Source organism: Pristis pectinata, chromosome 12 (assembly GCF_009764475.1).
Source record: "Pristis pectinata isolate sPriPec2 chromosome 12, sPriPec2.1.pri, whole genome shotgun sequence".
In the NCBI taxonomy this organism is placed as follows: Eukaryota; Metazoa; Chordata; class Chondrichthyes; order Rhinopristiformes; family Pristidae; genus Pristis; species Pristis pectinata.
In genome coordinates, this window is record NC_067416.1 from 17,022,673 (window position 1) to 17,043,437 (window position 20,765).

The 20,765-nt window shown below is 37.5% G+C and overlaps 1 protein-coding gene across 1 annotated transcript in view; it reads right to left on the reverse strand.

The window, feature by feature from the left end:
• Positions 1-20,765, reverse strand: part of tcf7l2 (transcription factor 7 like 2) — a 159,052-nt gene that overhangs the window by 85,758 nt on the left and 52,529 nt on the right. The window contains 1 exon segment of the mRNA XM_052027216.1: positions 6,633-6,734. Coding sequence (XP_051883176.1) covers positions 6,633-6,734 — 102 coding nt within the window.

Sequence of the window (20,765 nt, forward strand, 5' to 3'; positions counted from 1 at the left end):
CTCCCATATTATGTTGAAGAACGTAAAATTTCTTCTAACACTGTAATGCAACTGCTATTTATAAATCAAACAAAGTCTTTTGGCCCATAGTCAATCATTTACAAAAAAAAACCACAAAGTAACAAAATTAGATTTCCAACCTCCTTAAAAAAAAGATTAATTGCTACAACTGTGTACAGTTAGCTGCGTGAGCTGTTTGGAAGATAAGGAACTCATTCCCTCCATTTGTTGCAACGTTAATCTTGGCAAAATTAAAAGAAAGGGCATGCTGTTTTACATTAAGCAATGGCAGCAATTTCTTTATAGAAGTTCCTTGCTGTGCAAAACTGCCCCAATGCTATTCTTAATGCCAGGTAAAGATTACTATTCCAAATATAATTACTTCCTACAAATATTAAGTGCATTAAGACGTTCAGTTCTCTCATAAAAGTTCTAAAATATTCAAAAAGAGGAGAGGTTAACTACTAAAAGTTAAAAACTAAGTATTACAATTATTTCATACCTGAACACTCGCATAGTTTGTTTTCTAATTCATTCCATTTCATAATTAGAATCATTTTATTATAAGGGGAGACCGGAAAGGTTGCTTGCCTCAACAGTGGACAAGGCTGAGGGGAGACCTAACAGAAGTGTATGAGATTATGAGGGGCACAGATAAGGTAGACAGTAGGAAAGTTCTCCCTATCACTGAGGTATTTACAACTAGAGGGGATAATTTAAGGGTAAGGTGCAAGAGGTTCAGAGGAAATCCAAGTTAGAATTCCAACACTCCTGACTCCCGCCACCCCCAAGAGAGCAGTTGGAATCTGTAACAGTGCCCTATATGCCATATCCTTCCACTCCCTTTCCTTTCTAACACCCACCATACTATGACAACACAAACTATAGCACTTTTAACATAGAAGCACTTCACAGGAGCACAAAGGAAAAAAACTGATACTGAAACCAAAAGGAGAAGGTAATATGACACATTACAAGACACATAATTAAAGACATTAGTTTGAAAAAAACACCATAGTAAAATAGAGGTCTGAGAGTGGAACAAAGGAAATGTAGATGCAGAGAGCTCTAGGAACACAATTCTTGGTTGAAGGAAGATATAGAGATATGAATCATCAAGAAATTGAATGGGAAGTTGAGATTTCCAAGATTGAGATTGCTAAACCAGTGTTGGCACTGGATTGATAACGGAACAGGATTTGAATGCTTGTTTCTTAGACAGTGTTTTGGATGAGCTTAAATTTATTGAGAGTGGGGATGATGATTAACAGTAGACTTGCTAAATTGCCAAAACCAACATAAAGGGAATCTGCCCCATGTGTTCAGGTTCATCTGGAAGTCTGACAAAAACAATCCGGTTATCTGGTGCAGATGAAATTCTAGGGAAGTAGCTGTACTACAAGGGCACACTGCATTTTCAATGCCAAACCACCTTAATATTCCCCATATATCAAAAGCTGGGAAAAGGTTAATGAAAGTAGCTTCTTAGTTGTGGGGAGATGGCCCAGAGTACTATCCTGAAATCTGAACCAACAGCCAATCCTCATGTAAAACTGCCTCTGATGTCATTGGATGTCAAAGTCAAGATAATTTATATCTAGGAGTTGAATGTTTCTATTTCAATTGGTTAAAAAAAAAATTTTTTAATCCTTAAAGGCCTATCTGAAAGATAGGTTTTCTTTTGCACCAATGAACCTCAATGTCAACAATGTGTCAACCAGTTCAATCATTTGACTTTATAAATGTCACACTGACTTTCAGAATGCTTATAAGAATCCAGACTAATCCAGGTCAACTTTGGGATGCACTGGTCAGTGGAATGATGGTGGTGAAAAGGGCCAGAAATGTAGAAGTGAGGGAGGTAGAAAACTGGGCATAAAGTAAAAAGCCCAAAAGTGATGATTTTGTCATCAGAAAGGTTAAAGCCTAAACTCGTCTGTAATTAATTTGACAGTTTTTGATTTGGTTGTGCTTTAAACAGAGTGGAAGTCAATGCACCTCAACTGAAGTTCTTACCCAAAAATATTCAATACCAAAAACAAACCCGAGAACACACCTTGGAACTAAACCAAAAATAACAAAAAAAAAGCCATATTTACATTAGCAGCACCAACAATGGCAAAACATCAAGAAAATAAAATGGCTTACAAAACTCATCAGCCAGGGTCAGATCTGTGATACCACATTTCTGTAACACTCTGCACGTCTACTAAGGAAAGTGAAAGTGAATTGGTGATTTTTTTAAAATTTCTAAAAGCAAAAATTTCCAAACTTGCAAGGTCTTCCACTATAGCTCCATCTTCCTGCACTCCTGATAAATCATAAGTGGCATTAGTTGTTCTATTGCTTAAGTAATTTCATTTCAATCACATTCTTAAAATAATGCCATTAACTGGCTCATTAGCTTGATTACCCACCTCATCCAGCTGTTTTAATTGTGCTCAGTTTAATAACCAGTCACATGTAACAACTAAAATTTAAAGATTTTAGTAACTTTGTTTTATCTATATTTATGTTTCTTAATATACATCTGACTTCTGATCAATAAAAACACAGAGCACAGACTTTCTTAATTACAAGTACATGAATAGTTATTAACTGCACAGCATGGTGTACCTTGACAGTCCTGTATGCCACAGGAGTGCGACCCCTGGCACTAGCATCATGTATTAGTTTTACAGCTTGGCTGAATGTTGTTGCTTCTGAGCCATTATGGTTGCTCAGCCAAGTAGGCAGTGCTAAAATAAAACACCTGAAATACTGCCAGGAAGTATAGTCATGATATAAACTCATCAAGACAACAATTCAGACAGAGAACTTGCAATCAATGGAAAATTAGAAAATTATTAACACATTACTGATACCGACCATTTTCACTTAATATACCATTAGCATGGCTACAGTTGAGGTGCATTGCTCAATAGTCTTATTCTATCACCCTAACCCTAAATCCATCAATTACTGACATTTTTGTCTCACTTTATTCTGATGCTTCAAGCCAAGAAATTTGTAATTCCACCCTTTCAGCTTGCTTTATTATGCATAACTTTAGGATTACAGGAGCTATACGAGGGAGGTTAAGTTAGATTGCAAGGCTGTTTAATATGACTGGGTTAGTCAACAGTGAACAGCTATACATTCCTACTCACACTGATCAAATCTCTAAGGATGATGAAAGATGATTTATATATGTACATTTCAGCAGCACCTTATCAGAGTTGTTTAACTTCCTACCCTTGACTCAGCAAATCACTGTGGCAACATTTACAACAGGGAGTTTGAATATTTGAAAAGATATGAACAAGCTCGTGCATGGATCTTTCAACATAATTTCAGTTTTGATTTCCAAGTAAATTGCTTTTGTCATTATCCTCACAGCCATTTAACACACTGTATCAATACACAACTGTTAGCATTAACATCTTGTTGGGCATAATCCAAGATGTAGATGCTAACAGGGAGCATAAATTTCTATTTTTGATACTCTTTTACAAGGTGGGGGTGATACGGATGGAGTAAGAGTAATAGTTTTATCAGCTTCTCACAAAATGCTACTTTGTGATTTTGAGAAGTCCCGCTATGTGGTGAACTCAAGTATTGAAAACATTTCCAACTTCAGTCAATTAATGCAACAGCATCTGGCATTCAGACAAGACATTAGTGTTCAGAGAGAGGTGTGTTTAGAATTTTGAGAAAAACAAGTTGCCATATTACTTAATTGCAAACTGTGGATGTGAAATAGTCACATAATCATTGACATCCCACAGTAAAACAACTCACTCCTTACTGTCTATAGCAAAGTTATACATGTATTCTGATTTTGTTTTAAACACAAGCATTCTAAACACCCATGGAACAATAGTCAGTATGTTCAGGGCTCACAATGAACTTGGAATTGGAGTGTTTGTATTACAGATGAAGTGAACATACATCAGAGATATACAAATGAGTTTGGCTTAGCAACTTATTTCTATTTTCTAATAGCTTGCACAGGAACAGTATTCAGTTTAAACTATCTGCTAAGTTCAAAAATGATGCTTCACATATAGAAATGCAAAATGGTAAGTAACTAATTTTCAAACTGATTCCATGCAAAGCTCCAAATATCATTGTATTGCAAACAAAATGTACATTATAGATCTGCCTCATGTAATGGAAGCCTTTCATTGCCCTACAAATAAGTGTTTTTAATCATTTAGATTGGAACAAGTACCACCTTTAGTGCTAGTAGAATAATCAGAAGTGAAACTAAATTCCTCTGCACGCTAATCTTTCCTCAGAAAGTATACCTACTTTTCACATCACCAGCAACAATTTTTTTAATAGAGCAAGTTTTCCTTTCATGGCATTTCCTGAAGTTTGGTCAGTCAGAAAGAATAGTTCACATCCAACCATAACAGGGAAGGCAATTATTTAAGAGCATTTCACCAATAATGAACAGCCATTAATTTATCCTGCCCTATTAGGGAGAAAAGTTTCTTGCCAAATATGAAAAACGAAAAGAAATTTATTTACTTTCACTGAAGATATGCAAATGAACCAACAATGCACTAAAATAGTATAAACAAGAGGAGAGAGGAAACAAAAAACACGTGCACAATAGATGTGACCAGATAGCTATCATGAAACTGCTTCCAGCCTGTTAAGATAAATCACTCATTCCATGACCAACTTATAAATTTATCAACTACACAATTAATCAGGGCTTGATGGTAATGTAATAGAATCCAAGTATTTGATTAGCTGTTATTGTGTTTTACATCTTGATAAGTTGGTGTGGTGGAGTCACAGAATACCTATAGTGTACTGTCCAGAGTGTCACTCAAGCAGAGCAAAGAGCCTTGCTCAGTGTTCACTCATGCTCGTGAATACAGAGCAGCAAAGCCGCAGGAGAAAACATCAAGGACTTGCACAACTCCATTGCTATATTTGCACCATTATCAGGCTAATGCAGGTCCCAGGAGAGTGATGCCCATGAGCTAGCTCCTGGCATTTATCCCTGATAAAAATGCCACAGCAACAAACTCATAGGCCCACAGAAAAAAAAATCAGGGTCTACAAATCTGCTATTGGGATAAGAGCCACACTTAGCAGGATAAATGCCAGGAGTTGATGCTTCCAAATATCACATTACAAGTGACCAGTATAAAATAATAGTGCAGCTCCAGCAGCAATATTTTTACTTTGAAGCTTTGTTACTCGGCTGTTTCCAAACTGGATTGGAGAAGACAACAAAATCACATGAACATGACTCCTGGGTAAACTTTTATTTTGTATGATAACACCCACCAATTTTACACAACTTGTGTACGAGCAGAGGATTGAGAGACAGTAAAAATAAAATCAAGATTTGTCATGGTCAGTAAGATTTGTTTTATTTCACTGCGATTGTGAATACTGGAGCCAATGTCACAAACAGAGGGGCACAGGAGAAAAGTTAGCCTGCAACATTTCTAAAAGAAGAATAACAGCCAACATAACTTCCTGCACTTCAGAGGCATCCATTTCATATGACTAACTGGTAACCCATGTTCTACCAACATTGAGCTCTTTTTCAGAGGCTTCTTAAATGATCCACACCTTAAGATTTTTCTGCAAAAGGAGAAACTAGAGATGTAACTCCACTTAAGTTCCAAAAAAATCATGAACAGCGGACCTTTTCAAGAAGGTCCACATTTGCCCCTCTTGGCAAGAGCTGGAAGAAGCAGACCCAATTGATATTCATTAGTTTCGGGATCACACACTATGACCCAGGTTTTGCAGACTGTTATTGCAACAGCACTTGCTGCTAACATCATAGAGAACTGCACACAGAGATCTAATGAACTCTGCAGCATGAATTTCCCCTTTTCCAAGGCTGATGGCTGAGAGCCACTAGTTCAATAGGATACCTGGCATCCAGCAACGGTGATGTCATCAAGCAGGTTTAGCAGCCATTCACACTTAAGTATTCTTAAGTAGACAGTAAACAAGAAAGTAGAAAGCACAAATTTAAATAACAGTTTAAACATTTTTCAAAACACAAGATATATTCAAAAGAGATTATGGTAAAATATTACAAGTGGAGCTTCAAAAATATATTTTAAAAGCCAATGAGTACAAAAATGTTCATCTGAAGGAATGAGCTCCCACATACACAAAATCAACTTTTAAGGCCAAAGGTGTTGTTAAACATACACACACCTTTAGAAATTTATATACACCTCTGGCAGCAAGGCACAATATTTTTAAAGGATTGTATTACAACAAAATCACATTGCAAATTCCATCGATGGGTGTCTGATCATTGATTTTTGAAGATGATGCTAGAGAAAGCTGCAAAACAGGGCACCTTGCAGAGCAGGGAATCACTAACTGCATCTCTGGATTTCCCTTTTTAACAGATTGATCCTCCAAAAGTTGCAGTCATTTACACAGTGTAATGATGGTGAACACTGACCCAAAAAGCCAGGCCATAAATGCATCACTGATCCCTTGTGCACCAAAGCCCAAGGTACACTTCAACAGTAATAGGCCCACTTCACATGACTTATTCAACATCACTTCAATTTTTGTTAATTGCTACTTTAAGTAAACATTAAGTTCCAAATGATCCCACTGAAGCAAAGAAAATGTATCTAGCCACTACTTACAACAATGTGTGCTGGAGATGGGGACCTAGCATCCTTGAGTCCTTGCCTACCCTGTAGGCTCCCTGCCTGTACATCAATCAATGGCCATTTCATCTGCAGGTACTGGAGATGGGAAACAGAATAAAGGAAAATGATTAAAATAAAATAAAACAAAAATCTATAAATACAAATGAACACAAACATAAAATGAAAAAATATAATGATGGTTTGTCTTAAACAAAACGTTTCCCATGATGGAGAATAATGTCCTTAGCATAGACCTGTATAAATCGTTTTACCTTGGGCACATTTGTACACTAAACATTTTCAGAGTACATTCACAGTGCAACATCAAAATTGAGTTAGATTGTGAATTTATGTCTACTTTCAAATCATCACCATACTCTTGCCTTTCAATCTTCACATTATTTCAAACAGGAGTGAAAAAATTCCCCTCATTCCCATCACTTCTACTGCGTTAGCACCTATTTATAATACGATGACTTGACCAAAATGTTTTTTTTATATATACAGTATAAAGAGAATCACACATTAGGAACAGAATGGGAGTTAACGAACAAAAATAAAATTAATGGAACTCTATGTGTTGGGTTGGAAGGAGGATAGAAGATTTGATAAACTCTTAAAAGAAAAAGATTCCGAGAGACGAAGAGATGATTGAATTTCTGGCCAGCTGCATCTAAAAGTATGCCAAGCTGTTTCTTAAAAAAATACATGATTAAACTCTACCACAACGTTTGTCATCAATACTCTGAAGAATAGTCCTATACAGCATTACATTAATATCAGCTAAAATATCAATATTCTAACTAAAGAAAGCATGTAAAAAGGCATATGTAAAAGTGGCAAATTTTGCTAATATTTAAAATACCAACATTTTCCCCCTTAAGCTCATACAATAACAGAAAAATTAATTCCATGCAATGCTTGTTTTTCAAACCAAACTGTCTACTGGCCTACAATAATCACAATTACAGGTATTCAACAACAGAAAAATCTGATTTCCTTAATTTTTTGTATTGCCACTAGGGATTCTAAAGAACGTGCACACCCCATAACTCTTTATGAATGGAAGGTCTTCAATCATACTGCCCTGACAAGGGACAAAGATTTAATCATCATCTCTGTAGCTAAGTGCAGAGTTGCAGGTGTTTCAGGAATATGTTTGTGGAAGAAACACAAATTAAAACACCTTATTAAACCAACAGTGTACAACAGAAATATATCCTTCAGATATCATGGCTCTTAGTAAAGGGGCTTACCACCAATCTCAAAGTAACAGGCCCACAAAGACTTAGCAAGCATCGATTTCCTTTATTCCAATTTGAAGTTCAATCTGGAACCATCTACAGGGAATCTGTGCCATCCAGAAAGAGTGAATACACAAAGCAAGCCAAGCAGCCTATCAAAATGAAGAATTCTCAAAGACAGCAAACCAAGTACAGATAATAATTTGCAAAAAGTTAAAGACTAGTGAATAAAGTTGGCATTATGGCAAAAGGTAAAAGGTAGCTAAAATATAAATTTGAAATAAATTAAAAATCAATAGAAATTTATCAGTAGAATGGAGAAAATGTCTCTCCATACTTTTAAAATGAGCTTTAAAGTCAGGGAGGTTGTTCAGCAGTGATTATGACCAAGTGGGCCATGAAAAATCATGAACACTTCAGTCATTTTTTTTAATACTTTTTAATCACAAGAATGGGTAAAGAGTTGAAGGTCATATCAAATCACTTCCTGTGTGGATTCCATTTGCAAATACGACAACAATGCACAATGGAGAATTATGGACACCGACCTCACGATTTATGGCCATAAATTGTACAAATACAGAAAAGAGTGCTGTCACTTTATGGAAATAATGAAATGTGTTGAGTTTCATCATTTTTATATTAGCCAAATTTCAACTCATTCTCCCAATTCGGTGAAGGCCACATTCTTTTTCACATCTTTCAAAAAAAAATACACAAATTGGGTCATCCTTTCATTATAAATTATTCATCACTTTTTGAGCTATAATCTTATTCACAAGAAGGTGCTCTAGAACTTGAAATGTTGATAAGAGAAACTTCATATTGTTGCTGAGTGGCCTGATAACAATGAGTAACAGAGCAGTATCAAAAATAGCCTCAAGTCACTACAACAAAACTTTCAAATTTGAACAGTCGCAATAGAGTTTCAATCCTTAAAAGTTCACTATTTATAAATGCTCACACACAAGTGCACACATACACAGAATTCTAGCAATTGATTGTGTAGCCTTTTACAATCTCGGTTGATATGCTTAAAAGAGGAAGTCATATTAGAATCAGTTTTCTTTTTAAAAAAAGTAGCAAAGATTTCTGATAAAAGTTTAATGTCTTTTTATTTTGTTACAGTCAATACCTTAGAGTTTGGTGGATATTTTAGTGAAGGGTGCTTCTGAGATAACGAGGAGTTATGGAGTCTGACAGGAACGAGCAAGCCCTCCAATAAATAACTTGGCCTCTAATAATGGGTAACCCGAGTTCCTGTCCTTCCCCACAATACAATAGGTTTTGCCCATTTCTAGGCTTGCTGCCACAAGGAGACTTTGAGGCACATTAATACAGATGCATCCAAAAGGTAGAGAGAGAGAAAGGAATAGAAAACTACCTTGGCAGCATTAGATTGATACGAGAACACTGGCATCAACCTGAAGGACTAAAAGGACAATCTCTCCACTGTAGATATTCTGTGCTGATTCATTTTTATTTAGATCACTGAATAACAATTTTATTTTTAAAAAGTGTGCATCACAAGCGAGATTATTTGCATTCAACATCTCACATGACATTTCCCAAAGTAGAGCTGCTGCCTCACAGCTCCAGTGACCCAGGTTCAATCCTGACCTCTGATGCTGTCCATGTGGAGTTTGTACGTTCCATTTGTGACCGTGTGGCTTTCTCCCAGGTGTTCTGGTTTCCTCCCACATCATAGATGTGCTGGTTGTTAGGTTAATTAGCTACTGTGAATTACCCCATGTGCCAGTGGCTGGTAGGAGAATCAGAACGAATTTGGTGCACGAGAGAGAGAATAGGTTACAGGGAAATAAACGAGGGAGTGGGATTGCTCTCTGAGTTGGCTTAGACCTGATGCCTGAATGGCCTAGTTCTTCGTTAAAAGGAAATACAAGAAAACTAGTTTATCCCATTACTTCTTGAAGAGAAATTAATCCAGTATTTTTTTTTCAGTACTTCTCTAACTTAGATACATCTTAAATGTGATTATACTACATCTGTCCATGAGTTCTCTTTGCAATTTTGCTTTCAGTACTCTGATTATCAGGATTTGCCATCTTGCATCCAACTTTCTTTTAACACTTAGTGTAATTCTGTTCTCAAATTAATAAAACAGTCCTGACTTTTACATCAAAAAATATTTTTCAGAATTAAGATTTGAATGCAATACCACTCCTCACAATATAACATTCAATTTCATATTATTCCACTAGGATACTCAGTACACAAAGGAAATGTTATCATTTTTTCATTCATTCATTTTTAACTTCTCAAAGAAAAATATCACTGTGTAAAAGCATCAATTACCATTATCAAAAAATTCTAAAATTAGCTGCATGCAGTTAGGGAGAATTCCAGTTTTCCTTAAGTGAGATTAAATATTTAGTCCCTATTCATGCCAATTAATAGATAGTGCATGCATTGAATCCTTTTCTTGATAACTTGAGAGCTCCACAAACGCTTAAAATTTTAACCCATCAACCCATGGATTTAAAACCCACATCTCACAAGACAGACACCAGGCATTCCCTACAATACTGTGGTTTGCCTTGATTTTATTCATGCCAAGGAAAAAGTACACAGGAGCCACGAAACCTGCCACATCTTTACCCCTAACCTACAACACTCTATTACAAGTAGCAATACAGACCAGACTCATTGATGTGGCTGGTTTCCTGTCCATATACATTTTTGATATGCACCCATACAAACTGGCATTGGGCTCCATGTACAATTCCCCTGTTAACTGGGCCTCCTTAGGTCTGCCCCTTTGTTCTCTGTCTGGAAATATCTGCTCCACTCCATCACTACTACTCCTAAAGACTTCCTGGTACTCAGATATAATATCTATAACACCTTAATGGAGACCATATCAAAAGTAGAGGGCATCAATGGCTCTCATTATAACTGAGGCACTGAATGCTGGAAAGCTGTGCTTTCAGGAGAATGAAAGTAGCATGAGAAATTGCAGTCCACAAATGACTCCTAACTACATAATATTAAATGTTACTCCTAGGTCTAATTCACAGCAAAGTCAATTTACTCGAGTACAACATTTGTGTTAAAAAGCAGCCAAAGTGTGCACGTTTCAAAGTGGTTCAGCTCCAGTTTAAGAGCACATAACTATATTTTTCTAGAACAGTCATTATCAGTAAAACTATGAATAGCATCAGCGAGTGAATCTGGTTTAGGAAGTAAAATGAGCTGGTATTCATGCACTTTCTTACAAAGCAGCTTACAACAAACCAACCTCGAACTTTGGGCCCCTCTCTGACTGCAAAAGGAAACTTACCTTTCTAGGCACGGTAGCATAGTGGTTAGCACAATGCTTTACAGCGCCAGTGACCCGGGTTCAAATCCGGCCACTGTCTGTAAGGAGTTTGTACATTCTCCCCGTGTCTGTGTTGGTTTCCTCCGGGTGCTCCGGTTTCCTCCCACATTCCAAAGACGTATGGGTCAGGAAGTTATGGGCATGCTATGTTGGCGCCAGAAGCATGGTGATACTTGCGGGCTGCCCCCCAGAAATCACTACACAAAAGACGTATTTCATTGTCTGTTTCAACGTACATGTGACTAATAAAGATCTTATCTTATCTCATCACTTTACCCTCAGTCTACGTCCCCAATTTCCAGAAATGTGCTACGAAATCCTCCTAATAGGGACGCAACAAGAAACAAGACAGCCAGGCAAGCTGGCATGCTGCTTCTTTTAAAACCATTATTAAGAATAATGGCAGAGATTCATCAGGGAGAAGTAATTTTGTGCATGGTTGCTTTCTGAAATGTCACTGTAGCTGACCACGATAGGCTTTCCAACTTTTGCCTTTACCAATTTTTAGTGAACACCTCTTGCCCTACGGACCTTGCGCCCTTGGCTGCCCAGGCTGTTCCACAATTAGTTGAGATGCTGCTCTTTGGGTGCACACAGTTTTTCTGTCCTGCTATACCCTCTGCCCATAACACCCAATCCCCCTACCAAGCATACCACCACACCTAATGATATGGTTCAAATCATCACAACAGTTCACCTAAAGTCTATCCACAAATTGGCACTCTGTGATCCAGCCATTCTGATTCCACCCAATTAAAATGGAGTACAACAGAAGCACAAATCAGAAGTTAAAATGTAAAGAATCCTGACAATTAATCAAAGTTAAAAGAATTTACTGGGCATTTCTGTCACCAGGAGCTAAGGCTTCAATATACTGAACACAGAGAGACACAGTAAAGCAGGACATCTTAGTGGTCTACTTACTATTTGGTAAGATAAAATGCTGGTGAGGCACTTTAATTTTGGGAACATTCATCCAAGCTATACCGTAGCTGTCAAAGAGTAAATGCATAAAAGGTTTCTTTGTTGCAGCATATTTTTTTAAATTATGCAGCTAGGTCAATTTAACAACTATTGAGTGCAGGATTTTCTAGCCAAGTTACTTATCAAGTGGATTTGTGCAGAAGAAACTGAGGGAAGATATGCCCTTAACTTGATACAGATCTGATTTACAATTTTGCATTTCAGTCAAATTGGTTAAAAAGTTAAACAAAAACCAGAGCCAAAAGTACTGGAGAAAAAGACTTGCAGCAGAATTAAACATCCAATTAACATCTTGCAAGTTCCAAACCTGCTGATCTGTTCTTTTTTGGGTTTAACTTTATTACTAACGCAACTTATTTTTCCCTGCGTCTTTACCTGAACCACATAATGTTTTATGTGTCTGCATTTAAGTGCTGCTAGTCTGCACAACATGTAATTTTCAATTATGTTAAGGCATAACAAGATCATTTCTTGTAGTGCCTTGTGAGTGCGAGGAAATGAGACTCAGCCCTACTGCAGAGAGAGAAAACCAGAACCAGATGGGCACAAGCAGTCCTACAGAGTTACATAGTAGTAACCACCCCACAAACAATTCACTCACACAATGGAAACAGACGCCAGATAATTGCTGAGGCCCCATGCTTTCTGCACATTGCACACAGCGTTAAATTCTAGACGAAGCAAGTTGAGGAGGAAGCACAGGTCAAGAGGTTTAATGATGAATTGCCATAAGCAGAAATATTCCTACACGATTTAAAACTAGGTTGCTTTATAGGTAGAAAAACTGGTATACAAGTTATCCATTATTCCTTAACTATGCCCTTAGTTCTCTCCCCAGTAAACTTAACAATGGATAGCAATATACAGAAGTAATTTTCAAAACTACAATTCTAAAGTCCAAAATCATACAGAAGAAAATATTATATCTACAATTACAATACTTCTTGAAAAGCAAAAGAACATCTGTTTAGTCCAATTTTTGATTTATTTAGTTCCATTCCAAACTCAAAAGAATCCATCACTTAATTAATATGCTTAAGCCTAAAATTACTGGCATCCAGGTCTTAGAGTGGAGATCAAGATTCCAGCCAAGCTCCCAGTATTGATGGTATTTCACCATCTCCTAGTCAAACTCTTTTCAAAGTAATCAGATCATTCACTGTCAAAACTTACATTACCTTTCCAGGCTGCCTTGTAGTGTTACTGCTTTGTACAGGGGGAAAAATAAATTCAAATTTAACTATGAAGAAAAATGAGAATATCTAAGCTAGCTTCAACATCTCAACATCACTTGGCACACTTCTTCCTGACCTGCTGAACATTTCCAGTATTTTCTATATTTATTCCAAATTTACATACCAGTATATAAACAAACAAACCCATCATGCACAGTGAGACAGATTAGATTCATGCGCATAGTTCCATTTTCTACAACTCTTTCTGGTGTTTTAAGAAATGAAGTAGGTAAGCATCTCAAGGGAATTTTGGCTATTTTCTTCAAAAGTTGCAGTTTTTTCATTAAGAATGGCATCAATACCCAAGTATATATCAATGGAGGTGAATAGTTTGAAGGTACATGATTCTAACTAATTAAAGAGATCAACATGCGAGACTCATTCCTCGATTGTGCGTATTTTTAAACAATTGTTTTTTTAACAAGATATTAAGAACATGAATGCTTAAAAGTAAATGAGGCAAAGCAAACCCAAGTTAGAATTTAAAGATGCAACTTTTCATCAGTTTTCAGTCTGGGCAATATAGCTTCCATCTTTGCTCATTACAGATGCTGACAGATGCAAGTATTTGTTTTCATTCCAGGATTTCCAACTTTCTTGATTTTCTTAACAAAAATGGAAAATCTGTTGGGTAACATGATCCTTTTCCAATTGTTAATTGTTCACACTGAGCACCACGAAGTACACTAATTAATAACATTTACTGCAAATGCCAAACAGCCATTTAAACCATCTCTTGTATCTCCGTAAACAGCAATAAGAGCCTGCCTATTTTGGTGGACAAATGAATAATTGTCTGTTATAATGCACATGCACCTGCATGTATACAAACCCAGATACCAACACTGCAAGATGTGATAATACAGTGCATTTTTTTTATATGGTGTTCACTGATCAGAGGTTTCCAATGCACTTGTCTTTTAATACTGCCTTTTGTACATTATTATTAAATCCACAGACAAGTTAATGCTTCTTCTACATCAGATGCACACTGATACATTAATGCGCTCTTTATATGACATCCACATTATGACTTATTGTTCCTTTATATTACATCCATACTGGTACTTAATACCTCCTTTATATTACCTCCATACCAGGGTGTAATTCTCTTTGCAACACTAATTTCAGTTGAAATGCTTCTCTCATCTTGGGCTCTAGAATCTATATCTATGCAATTTAGCCAGTTGTGTAGTTTCAGCAACAACAGGCACAAGTGACAGAAACACAACTTCATATGGGCATGTTAGTTTGAAAGTCATAACCACCACCTTCAATTTTAAGCAGCCAGCCATCGCCAATGGCCAAAGAACATCAATATGGGCCCACTATGGAAAACAGTTGCCATAAGTAGTAATTATATTTGTTATAGTCAGCGGCAGCACTGGAGTTTATAGAAAGGGATCTGTTGGTGGAACTCAGGGGGTCAGGCAGCATCTGTGCAGACAAAGAGGCAGCCAACGTTTCAAGCCAATATGCAGGCTCTTGACCTGATACGTTGCCTATCCCTTTGCCTCCACAGATGCTGCCTGACCTGCCAAGTTCCTTGAGCAGCTTGCTTTTTTATAGAAAGGTCATGCAGGCATACAGCAGAATATCAAAATAAAGAGCAGCAAGAGACCTGTCCCAGCAATCCCACATACCCAAACTTCTGAAGTGCATAATTACCCAAACTTCAAATCAAGTCATCAGCAAAGTTCTGTTGTCCACAGCTTGAGCAATGAATGAACACACAAGTCAGATTTCAGATAAAATTCAGTGTAACACAACACTCTGACACTGTGAGCTTTCTCTGGAATGAAGCATCATTAACCCTGCAACAACTTGAGGCTCCACAACTCAACAGGGGAGTCATTCCTTGATAGGAGTTTAAAAGATTAGGAGAGGCAAAGGCAGAGTAGATAGCCAGTATCTTGTTCCTAGGGTCGAAATGTCTAATACTAGAGAACAAGAGGGCATGTATTTAAGAAGATTGGGACAAGTTCAAAGGAGATGTGCAGGGGCAAGTTTTTTTCCTTTTTACACAGAGAGTGGTGGGTGCCTGGAATGTGCTACCGGGATTGTAGAGGAGGCAAATACAATTGAGGTGTTTAAGAGGCTCTTAGATAGGTACATGAATATGCAGAGAATGGAGGGATATGGACATTGTGAAAGCAGAAGGGATTAGTTTAGTTAGGCATTTAACTAGTTTGGCACAACATTGTGAGCCGAAGGGCTTGTTCCTGTGCTGTACTGTTCTATTCTATGTTCTATGTTATTCCTAGCCTACAACCCGAATGTGACCAGTAGCACATGGGTCAAGCCCACCTTTACAGAGGTTTGGCTTCCTGTGGGAAGGGTTAATACAGACAAAAACTTGAAACTTCACATCACAGAAAATAAAGGTCAATTAAATGGACTTTACACACAAACTGGAATGGAGGCCCATTCCAAGAAAAGTTTTCAAGAATGAGCTCAAGTATTTTGCAAATGCTTTCCAGAATACAGCCCAACCTAATTACTGCCGGTGACTCATGTTTATCTGACAGCGACCAGCATCAACGCCTCCAAGGCACTGCATCAGGTTTTTAAGAGGCAATCCTATAAAGTTAATGGGATATCAATTTAGGAAGCCTGTTCTCTAGTTTATAACTGCAATATTGAGCAACACATTTGATGGATATAAAATACTAGATTATCACTACTAAAACAATTGCAAGGAATTAATGATTACATATTTTCAATTGCACTTCAAAATATTGCTGTTACTCTGAAAACAAAATGAAGTAAAGCCCTTAAGGTTTGCCTTCCACCAGCTTGGCAGTGAGTTCTCCTCTGGAAGGCAGGCGCAAATGCTTGGAATTATTCTTGACATGTTTCCTCAGAACGGGTTTCCATTTCAGTCTGTTTACAGGGATAAACACTGAAGTTACAACTATAATGCATATGTTAACTAATTATGGAGTTCAATTGCTTAATTAGTCTACATGCACGCAGGCATGACTCAAGAAAGCCTTCTGTAATGGAAAGCTTTGGGAACCACAAGTCCAAAGCCAACCACTTACCTGAACATGCTATACCTGCCATGACATATTTTATATTGCCTGTGTGTTGTTTTGCAAAATATTCTTGAAAGAAATTATCCAATTTTCATCTAAATGAATCAATGCTAACAGTTCATTTCTCCATGGGACATGTCCCATCAATTCAATATTTGTTCATGGATATATTCTTTCTGTGGACTAGTCTAGTTAATCACTCAACCTCAACACTTGCCCACTCACACCAAGCACCAGTTGTGTCCTTCAATTCGATATTCTGCACTAGGTGAAATGGTTCACTGTGATCCACATTACTCACTAGCTCCTTCAAATATCTAGTAACTATATCACCATTTCAAGAAGCCCTCTTCCAGTAAGAACTGCATTATCATTCTCACATGCCATGATCCAATTTCTTGACTCCTTTTGACACTGGCTTCTATTATTTATACCGTCAGTTTAGAAAGCGGTGGGAGGGAGGGGAGGAGGGCAAGCGCAAGGGCACTGCACAAGACCGTTGCAAATGATGGAAGCTGTTGTCTCCTCATTTTTGTCCAACTGCGCAGGTCTCCCTGGATCAGAGATTTCTCTATGGCAACAAGCTCAATAGCCAGTGTGATAGACACAAGCAACCTCTCCACATTGGGCCGCAATGATTCATTGCTGCAAGGCCAACAAAGCAAGGGTTTGCACCAGGTCCCTGGCACAGCAGCACTGTCAGTAATGCATCACAAAAACACAAGAGGAGTAGGCCACCTGGCCCCTCAGCCTGCCCACCATTCGATGATCATGGCTGATCTCAATAGCCTCAATTCCTCTTCTGTACCAGTTCCCCATAGCCCTCAATTCCTCACTCTTTCAAAAATTTATCTTCCTCCACCTTAAATACTTCTAATGATCTTGCCTTCACAGCCCTCCGCAGTAGAAAATTCAGAAGATTTGCCACCCTCTGCAAAAAGAGTTCTACGCACCTTGGTTCTAAATAACCAGAACCTGGTTTTCCAACTATATATAAAATGTCATAATGACCCTTTTTAGTACTGGTTCTACCTGCCGCACTGTTCCTGGGAATACATCCCAAGCAAGGTACCAGTATGGTCTCACAAGAAGTAATCACTGGGTCATATTCTCACAGACAAACCTTACTCCCTCAACTACTCTCTGGAAGGGCCTAGAGAATCTCTTTTTAACTATACATTCACATAATAGTTAAAATTGTACTGACCTGCTCTTAAAAAAAAAATTTTGGCCACAGAGCTCAATTAAGCAGTGTAGGTGGATGTGGATTTTTCTTTCTCAACGTTGCCCCATATTACATTTCAGCTGCAATTTCAGGATAGGAGCATTCTGCACAGGATGTTACACACCATTTGGGCGATTTACTCATTTTAAAATTTCCCAGCTCATGCCAAGATTTCCATATTGTTGCAAAAACAGTGCCAAATTGTTGCCAGTTTGTGTTGGACTTAGATCCGCTGGGAATGGAGGCAGCCCAACTTATTAGACCCAAGACCTTTAACAGCAATCATTCTCTTTGAGTTTGTGCCCGAGCGGGAAAAAAACATTTAATTTTTTTTAAAGTACACTGGGAAAATTTCATCTGATAAATTCCATAGATAAAAAAGCAAGTTGTTACAAGGTGGAATAGAGGGTTGTGAATAGATATAATACAAATAAAATGAGGAACCAAGCAAGATGTGGACATTTTCAATTAAAAGTGCACATTGCTTCAGCCTCCGTTTATATATAGAAGGTACAATTCAAAGTTTTTAACATAGCTCAACATCAAATAAAAAGAAAACACATGATTTGTGTTGGCATCCCTAATAAAGTGCCAAATCAACTTTCATTTAGAATACTTTTTAATTGCAGTGTGCTGGCAACATAATGACAGGAATTGGCTTAGAGGAATCTCAATCCTCAAACGTACCTGTATTAACTCAGTGTGAACTACACTCATTGAGCTACATTAGTTTAATTATTATAGCTTGGATTTTTATGCGTTTGTGTTTGCCAGCTACCTCAGCTATTTCCCATAATAAATAAAGTACAGGCGCAGCAACTAGGAATAGGAACCTGTCCTGCACCAGAGATGTGACCCTAATCTTTGCCCCTCCCCAACTCTTTACACACATTTGCCTCTGAAGAATAACTTGTATTAATCACTTTTTTATTTCAACATGTTTGTTAACAAATGGGGAGGGTGGAAGATAGAAATTGGAATTACATTGGCAGCACTGCAAATAGGTAACCCGTCACCCTAAAAATAAATATCCTGTCTCCAAAGACAACACAGAAACACAAATATAATACAATGCTGCTTATTAAGTTGAGGAAGACTTATTTCTTTAAATAACAATCTTTCAAAAGCTGAAATGACCGGAAAGGACAAAAGTTATGAAGGACAAGGTGCACATCCCCATATCAGTTTTGTGCCACCTTTTTTTTTAGAAAAGGGGGTAACAAATTCAGTGTTCCAAATGGTATAATGCACATACATTGTTTTGCAGAATTATGACCTAAAATGTGCAACTTGGCATTATCCTGCATCTCACCCTAGATTAAATTTTTTTAAAAAATCAAATCAAGCATCATTCCAAAATGAACAAGGACAAGGGGAATAAACACGCAAAATTTCAACTGGTGCAAAATTTCATAGATAGCAATGCTTTTGTTTAAATTTAGTGATGGAAATTGTTCTAAGGTCACACACAAGTTACTAGCTTCTTTTCCAAGAATTATTTTTGCTTTGAAGTATTTGTGCAAATGATAGTGAAACATAAAGCAACACAGTTTCATTTGTGAATTTGTTACTAACATATGCCACTGAATAGGAAGGCTGTTGTTTCTAGACTCTTCTCTAGAGACTGGAGCACAAAAGCACAAACTGACAGGCTTGACGCAGTACTGAGGGAGTCCTATGCTGTTGTAGGCGCTATTTTTCCAGTGCCACCAAGATCCCACTTACCCCCTCATTTGGATACAGAAAATCAATAATGCGACTTCTCTGTAGAGCAACAAAAAGTTATCCCCATCGCCTAGTCAGCATTTATCCCTCAACACCTGAATAGAGGTAATTGAACCTCCATTACCTGGCTGTGTGTAAAACTGGCTGATACATTTCCCATATGCTGCAGGAATGAGATTCAAACAAATTTCATTGGCTCCAGAGATTTTTGAAACATCTGAAGTTGTTAAAGGTTTTATACAATTGCAAGTATTTCTTTTAAAACAGAATCTCAAATCATTTGGGTCATTTGTTTTAAAATAATCTAATAATGAAGACATAAATATAATGGTCACATAGATCATCAACTCTTAACATGCTCCTGAGAAGCATCACAAAGTATTGTCCCATGTAATATAAAGCTCAGGTTTAATTTAACTCACCCTGGATGAGCAACCCAGTTCTCACAGCAATGTCAAAATAACAAAAGCAAATCTGAATTCTTTTTCACCTTTCCAAATATGGCATACTTGTGTGACTCATGAGAATTGGCATGTTGGATTTAATATGTTTAAAAATGTCACATTCTCAATGTTAAACCAAGCAAACTTAAAGATTATCCAGAATTCAGCAGTATACTTGCACAAGTCTGTAGCTGTGTGGTTGATTAATTGGGTGGTTGCTGAAGGCGTTGAGAGATACATGACATCTCAAAACACCCTCTACACTCTTGCAACAATCTGATCTAGGTTTCTACTTCAGATAAAATATGCTTAACTATACCAATGCAATTTGTTTCCATTTCATCAAGTAGCCCAAGTATAATCCCAATTTGTTTCATAATAGGACATTATGCCTGCAGACTCAAATCTACTAGCAACTGAACGAAGACTGCCAAAATTCTATGTGCACTGAATCATCATAACTGTGGGGGTTGAAGCACATTGGTTTCTGAACTGTGGTTGGGATGCTAAAGTGTTCAGAAATGAGTAAAGGTCTGTCTGGATGCAGAATTCAATCCTCTGAAAACTATTTTCTGCTCTGCATGAGATTAGACCACGTGTCACATTTTGAAAAAGGTCCTCCTATTCAGGGCACCTCGAGCTAGATTCATAACCCAAGGAAAAATGGCAAACTGCTAATCCACTGTGCCAGTGGATTGATAGATCCTCGTGTGCTAAAGATATTAAAATGACAGCTATTCCATTGAGTTGTATCAGCCATGATCTTAATGAATGCCAGTGTTGAATGGCATGCTTCCCTTGCCATGTTCCAGTTCCCATATCAATTTAATTTCAATTCAGCTCAATAAACCAAAAGCCTTAGCCTTTGTACAATGATTTACAGACATCTCAGA